General features: G+C 44.1%; 1 protein-coding gene across 1 annotated transcript in view; it reads right to left on the reverse strand.

Annotated features, from left to right (window-relative positions):
* Positions 1-1219: 1219 nt before the first annotated feature.
* The window catches only part of Nlrp8 (NLR family pyrin domain containing 8), a 31521-nt gene continuing 17233 nt past the window's right edge, over positions 1220-15507 (reverse strand). Inside the window, exons 5-9 of the mRNA XM_012952020.2 lie at positions 14387-14554; positions 9206-9361; positions 7627-7797; positions 6108-6278; positions 1220-1394 (exon numbers count right to left, since the gene is read on the reverse strand). Of these exons, the coding sequence (XP_012807474.2) occupies positions 1220-1394; positions 6108-6278; positions 7627-7797; positions 9206-9361; positions 14387-14554 (841 nt within the window). The remainder of the gene's footprint in view (positions 1395-6107; positions 6279-7626; positions 7798-9205; positions 9362-14386; positions 14555-15507) is intronic.

Consider the following 15507-nt stretch of genomic DNA (forward strand, 5'->3'; position numbering starts at 1 on the left):
AAAAATTTTACAAAAGGGTTGGAGAGATTGTTTAGTGGTCAGGGCACTTGACTGTGAAGCCTAAGGACCCAGATTCAACTCCCCAGCACCCACGTAAGCCAGATGCACAAGGTGGCCCATGTGTCCGGAGTTCATTTGCAGTGTCTGGCAGCCCTGGCATGCCCATTCTCTCTCTCCCCTCTCTCCCTCTCTTGTTCTCTCAAATAAATAAATAATTAATTAAAAAAAGAAGTTACAAAAGTTTCCTCTAACCACCTCTGTGTTTCTGTAAACTTGCTTGTTGCTAAAGCTTCCTGCTCATGGCCCTGTCATACAGAAGAAAATTTTAACCTCACTAATGACAGAGAGGATTAGAAATGATGCTGAACTGCCTATAAATACCCCGAGCAACTGGGGCTTAGGACTGGGATTTTGGAAGTTAGTCTCCTGAGTCCATGTTGACATGACTTGAATCTTTTGATTCTCTGCTCTGCCTCCAGTACCTGTTTGGTGAGCAGTATTCTCCTTTATCACCTGCGATCAGAGTCCACCTCTGGGTGGATCTCAGTGTTGTATGCACACTCCCCATAATCAACCTGAAACTGCATGGAGATGGCCATTCCATCTCCAAAGGAGAAGGATGCATCTAAGACCTTCCTGAGCTACCGAGAAACAAAAGAAACAAAACCTGGAAAATAAAAGCATAAAAGCAACCTCCCACCAAACAACAACAACAACAAAAGAAGATGAGAAAGAAAAATAAAGTCAATATCAGACAAGAGAACCCAGGTCATTTTCCTATTAGATAAAGCAGGAAGCCTGAATAGTGGTATGGAGGGCATTGTGTTCCTAAGAGACAAGTTGATGCCACTCATACCTGTGAGAGCATGTCCTTCTCTATAAGAAATGCCAAAGGGGGGGGGGGCAAAGGAAGGGGGGAGGAGGAAGAGGGAGGGAGAGAGAGAGAGAAAGAGAGAGAGAGAGAGAGAGAGAACTGGCATGTCAGGGCCTCCAGCTACTACAATCAAACTCCAGATGCATGTGCCACCCTGTGCACATGTGTGACCTTGTATGCTTGCATCACCTTGTGCGTCTGGCTTAAGTGTCATCAGGAGAGTCGAGCATGGGTCCTTAGGCTTTGCAGACAAATGCCTTAACCACTAAGCCATCGCTCTAGCCCACAAGGAACGTTGAAGAACTTTTGTTGGGTGAGGGTTGAGTATAGAAAGCTAGTCAGGACTTACATAATGATCTTTTCTGCCAGGCTTTGGCCCAAGTAGGCACTGCCCAAGGTCATGATGCCAACAAGTCCAATGTCATTGTTGCTCAAGTCCAGGTATCTCAGCTTCCGGTGGCTCCTGATCATGGAAGCCAGAGCCTTGCAGGAGATGAAGGAGAACAGACACCTCTCCAGCCTGTGGGACAGAACAGATGACAGGGATGTCACTGTACCCCCCATTTGAGGGCTCATCGCACAAGTGGTGCACAACCTCAAATCACCCTGCAGCAGCATGTTCCACGTGACTGCCATACGTCAGTTTGGTATTTTTTGTACACGCTGGGTAATTATTAAGACTAAGGGAGGGCTGGAGATATGGCTTAGCAGTTAAGGCGCTTGCCTGTGAAGCCTAAGAATACATGTTCTAATATTCAGATCCCACGTAGCCAGTTGCATAGTGACACAAATGTGCAACGTCACATGTGCACACAAGGGGTTGCACAGATCTGGAGTTTGTTCCTAGCAGCTGAAAGGCCCTGGGGTGTCCATTCTCTCTCTCTTTGCTTCTTTCTCTCAAAAATAAAATTAAAAAACAAATTCTAAGAGAATGTAGTTTCTCACTCCAAGAAGTTATGTCTACCATATGCCTTTCAAAAATCTATTATGACTACTTATCTATGTTATTAAAAGATTTGTTGCCACTGGGGAGACAGTTCAGTGGTAAAGTACTTACTGTGCAAGTACAGGAACCTGGGTTTGGATCCCAAGCATCCATGTAAAAGCCAAGAGTGGTGACGGATGCCTACAAGCCCAGGATGGCGGAGGGGCTCACTGGCTAGCTAGTCCAGAAGAATCGGCAAGTTCTATGTTTAGTAAGAGGCCCTGTCTCAAAGAGCACGGTGGTGAGTGACTGAGGAAGACACCCAAAGTTGACCTCTGGGCCTCCACACGCATGGGCAAAGACACATGGTTGCACATTTGCACACACATACACACATATGAAACATACACATATGCATGCATGTTACAAAACACATCGAAACCAGTTGCTGGGGTTGGAGAGATAGCTCGTGGTTAAAGTGCTTGCCTGAAAAGCCTAAGACCCAGTTTGATTCCCCAGTACCCACGTAAAGCCAGATGCCCAGTGTGGCACATGCATCTGGAGTTCATTTGCAGTGGCTAGAGGCCCCGGAGCACCCATGTTCACTCCTAAATAAATAAATAAAATATAACAAAACCCATTTGCTTATGCCACCTATTTGCCAATTTCTATTCTTTTTTTTTTTCGAGGTAGGGTCTCACTCTAGCTCAGGCTGACCTGGAATTCTCTATGTTGTCTCAGGGTGGACTTGAACTCATGGTGATCCTCCTACTTCTGCCTCCCGAGTGCTGGGATTAAAGGCATGTGCCACCATGCCTGGCTTCCAATTTCAATTTTTATTATCTGTTAACTTTTGATTCTTTTAAAATGTTTATTATTATATTTTTGTTTCTCGAGGTAGGGTCTCACTCTGATCCAGGCTGACCTGGAATTAACTATGTAGTCTCAGGGTGGCCTCGAACTCACAACAATCCTCCTATCTCTGCCTCCCGAGTGCTGGGATTAAAGGCATGTACCACCATACCTGGCTATTATTATTATTAACAAGATGTCTCATATGGATGCATCATGTGTTGGTACCCTCTTTTCCCTTGACCACGCCCCCATTCCGTTGGGGATGCTCCTCAGCAAGGTTGCAGGTATTCCTCATGGGGTTGTGGTTTATGCATTGTGGGAGTAGTTGTCAGTTATTTTGGGGGAAAACACTATTTGCCAATTTCTAAAGGAGCAGAGCAGATGTAACTCCTGGCTTCTTGGAACCCACAGGTACCTGGTGGGGATTAAGGAGATGACCAGATATGTACAATTGTCCCTCAGTGTTGCAGTCAGGTTTGCATTGCTGGTAGAAATCACCCAACCAAGAGCAGATTGTGGGGAAAAGGAGGTTTATTTTGGCTTACAATCTTGAGAGGGAAGCTCCATGATGGCAGGGGGAACCGATAGTATGAGCAGAGGGTGGACATCACCTCCTGGCTAACATAAGGCAGATAATATCCATAGGAGAGTGTGGAAAAACACTGGTATGGGGAAACTGGTTATAAAACCCATAAGCCCACCCCCAACACTACTCTGCTTCCAGGAGGCTTTAATTTCCAATTGCCATCAGCTGGGGAGACTAGTGTTCAGAATACCTAAGTTTATGGGGAACACCTGAATCACACCACCACACTTAGATTCTAAGAGGTCTGTCTCCATGGCTTTTTATGGGTACTGAATCTCATAGATGCTCAATTCCCTTCTAGAAAAGCTGCCATATTTGCATATAACCTAGGCACATTCTCTTATGTTGCAGTCAGCTTCACGTTGCTGGCATGAGCACCCACACCAGGGAAAGAGGAAGGGATTTATTTCAAGCTTCGATCCACTGATGGACATTCCATCGGTAGCAGAAAATGTTACTCCCATATATCCAAGCAGGGAGGAACTAACACCAGCAAGCACCAAAGAGCGGCAAACATGAAACCAGCAGCAAACAGCAAGGACCTTGGCAGAGCACACACTGCTCTTTCACGCTTTGGGCTGGATATCAGATCTGCTCCCAAACACACCTAAGGGCTGGACCCCTGAAACCATCCCCACTGACACCTCTTCCAGCCAGGTGGCTGGAGACCCATGTTACAAGCTTTGATGAAAACGCCTGAGTCTATGGGGGACTGCCAAACCTAGCATACTTTAAATCATTTCTAGATTACTTATAATACCCAAGATCATGGAAATGGTATGTAAGTATTTGTTATATTGTATCATTTGGGGTGAAAAACAAACAAGGAAAATTCATGTAGGGATAAAGATCCATAATGCAGAGTGTGAACCACAAACATCTGGGTTCTTCCTGGAAAAAATAAGGGTTCTGTTGTTTCTTCTGAACAAGCTGGGTCTGAGGTCTGTAATCCCAGTTACTTGGGAAGGTAAGAGGGCGAGGTAGGAGAATCACAAATTCAAGGCTTGCATGGGCTATTGGATGAGTTCAAGACTAGCCTGGGCAACTTAGTGAGACTACTTCAAAATGAAAAGAAAAAAAAAATGCGTGTAGTTTAGTGGCAGAGTGCTTTGGCTAGTATATGCAAAACCTGGGGTCAATTCTTTGTTAAAAATTTTTTTTGTTACTTATTTGAGAGCAACAGACAGAGGGAATGCGCGCCCCAGGGCTTCTGGCCACTGCAAATGAACTCCAGCTGCATGCACCCCCTTGTGCATCTGGCTTACGTGGGTCCTGGGGAATCGAGCCTCAAACCGGGGTCCTTAGGCTTCACAGGCAAGCGCCTAACCGCTAAGCCATCTCTCCAGCCCTGGGGTCAATTCTTAATACTGCAAAACAAATAAATAAAAACTGAAGTGAACAAACCCACCTAGAATTACAAAGTATAATCTCAGAAAAGTTATACAAAGAAGTATGGGGTGGTGAGTTCCTGAGCTTTATACCAAATCATGCTCTTGCTTTTGGTTTTTTGAGGTAGGGTCTTACTCTAGCACAGGTCGACCTGGAATTCACTATGAAGTCTCAGACTCACAACGATCCTCCTACCACTCAGACTCCTGAGTGCTGAAGTACTGGGATGAAAGGTCGGAGCCACCACTCCCAGTAAGCTATTGCTAATGAATAAAATTAAATCGAATAGAAAGCTTTCTAGCCAGGCATGGTGGTGCACACCTTTAATCCCAGCACTCCAGAGGCAGAGGTAGGAGGATCACCATGAGTTCAAGGCCACCCTGAGACTACATAGTGAATTCCAGGTCTGCCTGGGCTAGATCGAAACCCTACCTTGAAAAAAAAAAAAAAAAGCCTTCTATACAACGGAGAGAGGAGGATCCTCTCAAAGCTTGGAGACCAATGAACCTGATGCAAACTATGGTGGACAATGTGAGACCCTGTCTCTCATTGGAGTTTGAGGACTTACATCCATAAGTTGTTCTCTGACCTTCACCCATGTGCAGTGGCATGGGTGTGCCCACACTTACACATACACATCCACCCACACCAGACACACACCAAAAAGAGAAAGGAACTATAAGCATAAATCTTGATTGCTTAAGACCAGCCATCTCAGACACCAAAGGAAAACTCCCAAATACATTCTTCTGTATTTGTGCTGTCCTAGAAAGGTATTTCTCAAAGCAATTGTTAAGCACAGGCTACTGGGTCCCATCCTTGGAGTTTCTGATTCTTTTGGATGAGGTGGCCCAAAGAATTTGCATTTCTGCCAGGGGCATGGTGGAGCATTCCTTTAAACCCAGCACTGGGGAGGCTAAGGTAAGAGGATCACTGAGGTGTAGAGGCCAGCCTGAGACTACACAGTGAATTCTATGAGACCCTACCTTGAACCCCTTCCTCAACAAAGAGTTTCCATTTCTTTATTATTTATTTATTTGAGAGACACAGAGAGAGAGAGAGAGAGAGAGAGAGAGAGAGAGAGAGAGAGAGAGAGAGAAAGAGACACAGGGAGAATGAATGAGTGTTCCAGGGCCTCCGGCCACTACAAATGAACTCCAGATGCATGTACCACCTTGTACATCTGGCTTATGTGGATCCTGGGGAATCAAACCTGGGTCCTTTGGCTTTGCAGGCAAGTGCCTTAACTGCCAAGCCAGCTCTTCAGCTCCCAAGAATTTCCATTTCTAACCACTTTCCAGACAAAGCCACTCCTTGTCTGAGGACCCCATTGTGAGAAGTAAAGCTCTGAAGCTTCCAGATCTCCGCCCAACTAGAAGGAACCTCCAATACTCTCCCCCGACAGAAGAGAATCAATATGCTCTCCCATACTCTGAGAGAATTTTAGGCGCAACCATCGCACGCTTGGGGTGACTTACTCCAGGACCTGCAAGTTAGAGTCAGTCTTCTTCAGAGCTTCACAGAGCAGGATAATGCCATCATTCCTCAGGTTGTTGAAACTAAGGTCAAGGCTGCTCAGGCTTTTATTGTTCTTGAGAGCCAAGATCATATCCTGACAGCAAGCTGAAGTCACAGCACATTTTCTCAGCCTGCAAAGAAGCATCAAGGGCTGAAGAGATGGGTCAGTGGTTAAAGGTGCTTTCTTGCAAAGCCTGACAGCCTGGGTTCGATTCCCTAGTATCCACATAAGGCCATGCACAAAGTGGCACGTGTCTGGAATTCATTTGAAGTGGCAGGAGGCCCTGGCATACTCATTCTCTCTTTCTCTTTGCTTCATTCTGTCTGTCTCTCTCCGTATGCCTCCTCTCTCTATATATATACATAATATGTATATATACATGTTTTTTTATTTTAATTTATTTCAGAGAGAGGAAGAGATAAAGAGGCAGCTATATAGAGAGAATGGACACACCTGGGCCTCCAGCCACTGCAAACAAACTTCAGATGTATGTGCCACCTTGTGCATCTGGCTTATGTGGATCCTGGGAAATCAAACGGCGTCCTTTGGCTTTCCAGTCAAACACCTTGACCACTAAGCAATCTCTCCAGCCCCAAACCGTTGGTTTTTAGTCTATTAATAAAGTTATACAATTTCTACCACAATCAGTTTTAGGATATTTTCATCACCTTAAAGGAAGAGCCCAGCCCCTTTAGGAGTACCTCCCTGTTTCTCTCTCTCTCTCTCTCTCTCTCTCTCTCTCTCTCTCTCTCTCTCTCTGTGTGTGTGTATATGTGTAGGTGTTCATGTGTGTGGAGGCCACTGAACAATAGCAGGTACCACTTCTCAAGAACACCATCCACCTGTTTTTGAGACAAGGTTTCCATTGGCTGGAGCCTGACAAGAAATCTAGACTGGATTAGCAAATACATATGAGGAATATAACACAATTTAGAGATCAGTCCCTCCCCCAACCTCCAGCTACTGTAGTTATGGAAGAGTCAAAATCTATTAATGTCCTTCCAGTGTGAAATTGGGGCTGCAGAGGTAACTTAGTGGTTAAAGGCATTTGCTTGCAGAGCCTGCCAGTCTAGGTTTGATACCTCAGTATCCACATAAAGCTGGATGCAAAATGTGGTGCATGCATCTGCCATTTGTTTGCAACACCAATATGCAACCCTCCCAAAAAACCCACATGAAAATAAATGAAAATATTTAAAAAATAAAATAAATAAATCTGAAATTTTCCACAATGCATCTGCAGCATCCTTCCTGGGTTTGAGATCCCACCTCACCTCAGAGAACTGGGGTGAAAACTCAGCCACCAAGTCATTTGTGTCTGGAGTGGAAGAGCTAACCACCCCTGTGTTGGGTGCTTCTTCCCAGTAAGAGCACATTGCTAATGTGCAGTAGGTACTTGAGAGGTTGAACAAATGAAATACCCCATAGGCTTTCTCACTCTCTCTGGAGTTCCAAGAAGAAACTCTTTGGAGGCTTACACCAATCTCTTCAGGGGACACATCAGATATTCCAAGGCTCTCCAGATATGCTTGATCCCCTCATCCTTCAAGGCATTTTCTGCCAGGCTTAGGTGGGTCAGCATCTTACTATGCCTGAGGGAGAAGGCGATGTTTTCGCAAGAGTTCTCTGTGAGGTTACAGTTCTCCAGCCTGTGGGGAGTGAAAATACATAGATCAGGTCCAATTTTATTTAATTAAAAATATTTTATTTTTTGTTTACAAGAGAGAAAGAGACAGAGAGAAAGACACACAGAGAGACAGGGCACACCAGGGTTTCTAGCCACTGCAAACAAACACCAGTTGCAAGTGCCTCAAACTCTTGGTGATCGTCCTACCTCTGCCTCCCAAGTGGTAGGATTAAAGGTGTGCGCCACCATGCCCAGCTTAAAGACACTTTCTTACAAGCCTGCTGGTCTGAGTTTAATTCCCCAGCACCCATGTGAAGTCAGATGCAAAGTGGCATTATGATCCCAACATGCCTATTGGAGTTGGAGGTAAGACCAGAAGAATCCAGAAGCTCAAGAATCAGCTAGGTCAGAGTCCTTGTCTCAAAAGGAAAGAAGGTGGAAGGAGAGGACAAACACCCCAAGGTCCATATGTAGGACATGGGACAGGCACCACTCCCCATATACAAACTAAAAAATAAAAAAAAAAGGAGAGGATCACTATGAGTTCGAGGCTATTTTGAGACTACATAGTGAATTCTAGGTCGGTCTACCTTGAAAAAACAAAAACAAAAAGGAAAAAGGAAAGACATTGAATGCATAATTAATCATGCATTTTCGTGGAACCAAGATGAGGAGTAAGATTATGAAAAGAACCATGGAAGTACGAATATAAACACTTTCTGCTCAACAAGTTCATAAAAACGGCAAGAAAACTTGATTGAGCTTTTGGAATTGTAGGAACTTTGATATGCATTGCTGATGAGAATGGAAATAGGAACTTCTGGAAATAAGCCTGATAGACTAAAGAGGAACTCAACTCAACCCTAGAATTCTGCTCTTAGAATGCCCATTACATGCACGTGTGTGTGTGTGTGTGTGTGTGTGTGTGTGTGTGCGCGCGCGCGCAAGCGCACATAGCTGAGGCCAGGGAGCAGCTCAAACCTCATCTTACTGGTCGGATGGATAGCTAACATGGTGTCTATTCAGTCTCCAGTAAAGAGGAACTCACGACAGAAACAACAAAACAAAAACAACACAAAACTATTGCTCAGAACAGAGATAGCTGGGCATGGTTGTGCCCATGTTGTGCTCCCAGGATCATGAGTTAAAGGCCATCCTTGCACATGGATGAGACCCTGTCTCAAGAGAAAATAAAGAACGGAGCACATGTAGCAGATGTTTTCATTTATGTAAAATCCAAAGGAAATGAAAACTCCATGATGCCCTTAAGGATAAGCATTGTTATTAGTTACTTTGCTGTGTCCTGTCTATATAATTACATCAACCATAAGACTTATATGTGTCTTAACATATGTCCCTTCCCCCACTATTCCAAAGTAGTTTCTCACAGAAGCACTAAATCTACAAACAATAATAAAAACAAGACTTACGCGAGCTTCCTGAGGTGACTTACTGACAGGTAATGCACCCCGAACAATTCTAGAGAGTTCCCCCGCAGCAGCAGAGTCCTCAGGTGTATGTTCCTTTGAAGATCACGGGCGAGATGAATCCAGTCTTCAGGACTGGCCACCTCACATGACTCCAGCCTATAGGAACCACAGACAGAGGCTCAGCTTTAGCTCTAGGGGGGAAATGGAACCCACAGAGCCATAACCTGCCCCCCCCACACTGTCTCACATCCTTGCTCCTCCCAGTGTTATTTCTGACTTCCTCAGCCAGCCAAGTTGCATGGATTGTACCCCTAAATTATCAATAGAAAACAAAGTTATGAAATGTGCAAGAAAATGGATGGAAAATGAGAAGAACTACTAAGTGTGGTAACTCAAGCCTAGAAAGACAAAAATTACATGTTTTATCTCATATGTAGATTCTTAGTTTTAATGTTTGTATGAATATAAATAAGGGGACATAAGACTGAGCATGGCTGTGATTTGAGACAGAAGACCACAAGAGGGGAGCAAGAGGTGAAGAGAGGGGAAAGGACAAAAAGAAACACGCACTATGAAAGAAGAAAGAAGGCTACTTTGGGGGATGAACCAAATCTGTCTGAAGGCTGCAGAGATGGCCTAGTGGTTAAGGTGCTTGCCTGCTAAGCCTAAGGACTCAGGTTTGATTCCCCAGGAGTTTGTTTGCAGTGCCTAGAAGCCCTGGAACGCCCATTCTCTCACTCTATCTGTATCTCTCTTTCTAAAGGGCGGAGAGACGGCTTAATGGTTAGGGTGCTTCCCTGTGGAGCATAAGAACTCATGTTCATATCTCCAGGTCCCACATAGCCAGACACCGCGTGACACACGTGTGCAATGTTGCACATGTGCCACATGGAGGCGCATGCGTCTGCAGTTCTTTTGCAGCTGAAGGCCCAGGCAGGCTCATCCTCTCCCTGCCTCTCTCTTTCTCTCGTATAATAACATAAATTAAAATAAAAATATAATAAAATAAATATAATATAATATAAATATAATAAAATAAATTAAAATTTAAAGATCTGTTTGAAAATACCAGAATAAAATATAATTCTTACTTATTTATTTTTCGAGGTAGGTTCTCACTCTAGCTTAAGTTGACCTGAAATTCACTATGTAGTTTCAGGCTGGCTTTGAACTCACAGCAATCCTCCTACCTCTACCTCCCTAGTGCTGGGATTAAAGAAGGCATGCACCAACACAGCCAGCTGAGATCTAATTCTCTTGTATGCTAGTAAATACATTAAAAGAAAAGAACCTGTCAAACACTTGAAGTGACAGCCAATTGGATTATGACGACAAATTGGGTGCAATTCTGCTAGAGGGGCTCTCTCTCTATTATTATTATTATTATTATTATTATTATTATTACATTTTCTTTTGCTCAACAGGCATCAGAGTGAGGAACTGGGATTCAACCAGGCAGTCATTGTTTGCTCCTACATCACACAGCCATCATTTTGTCAGGCTGTTTTCGTCTCAAGCTGGCTTATTCATAGAATTTTAGGGGCTATGGGCCGGAGAGACGGCTTAGTGGTTAAGGTGCTTGCCTGCAAAGCCTAAGGACCCATGTTTGACTCTCCAGATCTCAGGTAAACCAAATACACAAAGGTGAGGCAAGCACAAGGTCGCACATGCCCACTAGCTGGCACAAGCATCCAGAGTTCAATTTCAGTGGCTGAGGCCCTGGTGTGCCAATTCTCTCTCTTTAAAATTAAAAAAAAATTAAAAGGAATTTTAGGGGCTAGAGAGGTGGCTTAGTGGTCAACGGCGCTAAGCTTGCAAAGTCTGAAGGCCTGGCTTAAGTTCCCAGTGCCCATGTGAAGCCAGATGCACAAAGTGGAGCATGAGTTTGCCATGGCAGGGAGGTCCTGGTATGCCCACACTGTCTCTCTCAGTCTACCTCTTTCTCTGTCAAATAAATAAATAAAATAATATTGTTTAAAAAGAGAATTTTAGGCAGTCAAAAGCTTGACTTGCAGAGCTCACATAAAAGCCTGGGCATATGTGGTGACTCAAGCTCATAACCCCAGTGCCAGGGAGGCAGAGACAGGCTGATCTCTGGGTCCACTGGTCATCCTGCCTAGACTATATGATGAGCTCCAGTCCAAAGAGAGACCCTGTTTTTTAAAAAAAAAAATGGGGCTGGAGAGATGGTTTAGTGGTTAAGGCGCATGCCTGCAAAGTGTAAGGACCCTGGTTTAATTCTCCAGATCCCACATAAGCCAGATGCACATGGTGGCACATGTGTCTGGAGTTTGCAGTGGCTAGAGGCCCTGGCAAACCCATTCTGTCTATCTCTCTGTGTGTCTGTCTCTTTCTCTCTCTTGCTCTCAAATAAATAAATAAATAAATAAAAATCTTTAATTAAAAAATGGTAAGGAATGGAGAGGTGGCAGAGAGAAAGAATGGGTACAGCAGGGTCTCTAGCCACTGCAAACAAACTCCAGACACATGCACCACCTTGTGCACCTGACTTATGTGGGTCCTAGGGAATGTAACCTGGGTCCTTTGGCTTTGCAGCAAGCATCTTAACTGCTAAGCCATTTCCTCAGCCCCATTTTTTTCTCCTCTGTTCTCCATGTCCAAGTTTACTTTTTCTTTTAAAAATTACTAATTATTTTTGATGCTGTGGACCAATATGAAGGTGTTTTTTATTTAATCCTTGTGCACCACTGAGCCAGACCCTCAGCCCTGGAAGCATGAGAGAGAGAACATGCTATCCTGTAGCAAAACCACAATGATGTAGAAAGGACTGGGAACTCAAGAACTATTTAAAATAATTTATTTTTCACCTTACTAGACACATAAATTGGAAGCCTACAGTACTGTTATATAAATACCTAGGACTATCATATAGAGGACATTTTCAGTATACAAATATATCAAAATAATAGAATAATATGGCAAAGAATCCATGGAACATTTGTTTTAGTCATGCTTTAAGAAATATTTAATGATGTCTAGTTCCACATTGACAGAATAATAAATGATAAAACACAGAATGCAAAAATTAAAAAAAATATATTTTTAAAAAGGTGAACTGTATCTGAGGAATGATACCCAGGTTGCTCCCTGGCCTCCACACGCACCATGAATTTTAGGCAAATATTTTGCTGGACCATCTCCAGATACTAGAGACCTGAGCTTTCTGTTCTATACAGTCAGGGCAACAAAATACAGAGATTGTCCAAGCTACATTCAGCTCTGACAGCCCTACAGGAGTACGGTTGGAAACAAAATGCCAAGATGTAGACTTTGCGGAGGAAATGACAGTAAGTGGGTGCTAAGCTTCTGTGTGCCATGTGGTGCCAGTCACACGGTGATGTGTTCACTGACATGAAGGGCCTGCCAATGTCTGTAGTGTAAAAACTCCCAGAAAGGCTGGTCTTCGGCTGCTGCTGTGAAGTCACCGAGTGAGGAAGCCAGGGAAGCGTTATAGCAGCACTTCCTTATGCAGTATTTCCCCAGTGCAGATCTAGCAGGCACAAGTCACTACAAGGGTACTGACTTGCTATTGGCAAATGATGATCCTGGGGTGTCAATGCTGGCCTGCTACTTGGTCTTATACAGCCTGGGAACCAAGAATATTCTTTTTTTTTTTTTTTAAATTTTATTTATTTATTTGAGAGCGACAGACACAGAGAGAAAGACAGATAGAGGGAGAGAGAGAGAATGGGCGCGCCAGGGCTTCCAGCCTCTGCAAACGAACTCCAGACGCGTGCGCCCCCTTGTGCATCTGGCTAACGTGGGACCTGGGGAACCGAGCCTCGAACCGGGGTCCTTAGGCTTCACAGGCAAGCGCTTAACCGCTAAGCCATCTCTCCAGCCCAAGAATATTCTTTATATGTTTTTACTATTTATTGAGAATTGATCATGCTCCTGTCCCTTTAATCTTTTTTGTGCCCTCTTCCCCCAGCCCTATTCCCTGAGGATTCCTTTCTTTCTTTTTTTTTTTTTTTAATTTTTTATTTTCAGAGACAGTGAGAGAGACATACAGAGTGAGTGATAGAACTCAGCCACTGCAATTGAACTCTGGATGTTTGCACTGCCTGGTGGGGATGTGTGACCTTGCATTTGCCTCACCTTTGTGTGTTTGGTTTATGTGGGATCTGGAGAGTCAAACATGGGTCTTTAGGCTTCATAGGCAAGCGCATTAACCACTAAGCAAACTTTCCAGGCCCCTTATTTTTTTAATTTTAAAAATATTTGTTTGTTTGAAAGAGAGAAAGAACAGATATTGAGAGAATGGATGCATCAGGGCCTCCAGCCACTGCAAACAAACCCCAGTCACATATGCCACCTGTCCTTAGGCTTCACAGGCAAGAGCCTTAATGACTAAGCTATCTCCTAGCCCTGGTTTTGATTTTTTTTTTTTTTTTGCCAATTCTGAGGATCAAAACCTCAAAGAATATTTTGTGTCATGAACAGCTAATGGAATCCAAATCTCCATGTTCACAGAGTTTAATTGGAACGAGACTATGCCCACTAATTGACATGCTGGCTGTGGCTGTCAGAATTGTGATAACAGAGGCGTTGAGACAGCAACTGTGCAGTCAAGAACAGCACTGGCCTGGCATTCTGTACAGGATGTGTTGGTTGAGCCTTGGCATTAATAAAGAGTAAGGTACTTCCACAATGATGAGTCTTAGTGAGGTTATCTTAGCTTTTTAATGTATTTTTAAATTTATGTGATTTAACTGGGGGGTTGGCAATGGAATCTACTCCACTCTGCTTGCAAAAACTTTAAAAAGGTGGGTTAGAGAGATGTCTCAGCAGTTGAAAGCACTTGCTTATGAAGCCTGGAGGCCATGGTTAGATTCCTCAGTAGCCATGTAAAGCACAAAGTGGTGCTTGCATCTAGAATTCATTTGCAGGGGTGAGAGGCCCTGGTGCAGCCATTTCTGTCCCTCACACTTTCACTCCTCTCTCTCTTTCATTGTAAGGACATGAAAAATATTTTAAAAAATAAGGAAAAGAAAATAAGTGTAAAAATATGACCCAGAAACTTCACTTCTGAGTATTATTCAGAGGAGAAAAAATCAAATTGCACTGTTACTGTTGAACGAAGCAGACAGTATCTAGACAGAAGGAAACAGGACAGACAGACTACCTCCACCTGCCATCAACTCCAAATTCTACTCTTACCTCAGGCAATCTAGGAGACACATAGGTGATGTCAGTGTTGCACACAGAGACTTCATGGCCTCCTGTCCTATTTTTGTATGATGTATTTCCAAGTGTTTCAGATGCTGGTTTTCAGTCAAAACCTGGAACAAGTCTTCATGCAAAACACTGTGCTCCACACGTATCAAACTGGAGAGGGAAGGCATGTCTGATCACCACAGGGGCTTCTCAAACAGTGCTCCCAGAAAATATGGCAACTGGTGAGACAGGCAGGACCCCACGCTTGGTGAGTTTAACAACTGAAGGCAGGACACAGACAATTAAAACAAACCCCAAATGCAAAACCACATAGAACTGTGATGCTGTGAAGCACTGTGGAAGAAAGTGGGTAAAGAAAGCATGATCGCCAGGTGCGGTGGCGCACTCTTTTAATCCCAGCACCCGGGAGGCAGAGGTAGGAGGATCGCCTTGAGTTCGAGGCCACCCTGAGGCTTACATAGTGAATTCCAGGTCAGCCTGAGCTAGAATGAGACCCTCCCTGGAAAAACAAAACAACCAAAACAAACAAACAAAAAAAAAAAACCAACAACAAAAGGACGATCCAGAGGCTGTAGAATGCTGTCTTGTGTGCATGATACAACCACGCACTAGTGAGCTTAGAGCAGCGTGGTTACTTGCTCAAGATTGGGCCTGTCGGGCTGGAGAGATGGCTTAGTGGTTAAGCATTTGCTTGTGAAGCCTAAGGACCCCGGTTCGAGGCTCGGTTCCCCAGGTCCCACGTTAGCCAGATGCACAAGGGGGCGCACACGTCTGGAGTTCGTTTGCAGAGGCTGGAAGCCCTGGCGCGCCCATTGTCTCTCTCTCCCTCTATCTGTCTTTCTCTCTGTGTCTGTGACTCTCAAATAAATAAAAATTAAAAAAAAAAAAAAAAAAGACTGGGCCAGTCAACAGTCCTTCAGACAGCAGAAAAGCTCATTAGGTTCCACACATCCCTGGGGAATTATTGGAAATTAATGATTACTAGGAGAAGACATTTTTTTCCCCCTTTTTAAACTTTTGTTGTTTTTTTTTTTAGAGAGACAGAATTGGCAGGCCAGGCCCTCAGCCACTGCAATGGAACTCCAGACACTTGCACCACCTAA

This window comes from Jaculus jaculus, chromosome 14 (genome assembly GCF_020740685.1).
Source record: "Jaculus jaculus isolate mJacJac1 chromosome 14, mJacJac1.mat.Y.cur, whole genome shotgun sequence".
In the NCBI taxonomy this organism is placed as follows: Eukaryota; Metazoa; Chordata; class Mammalia; order Rodentia; family Dipodidae; genus Jaculus; species Jaculus jaculus.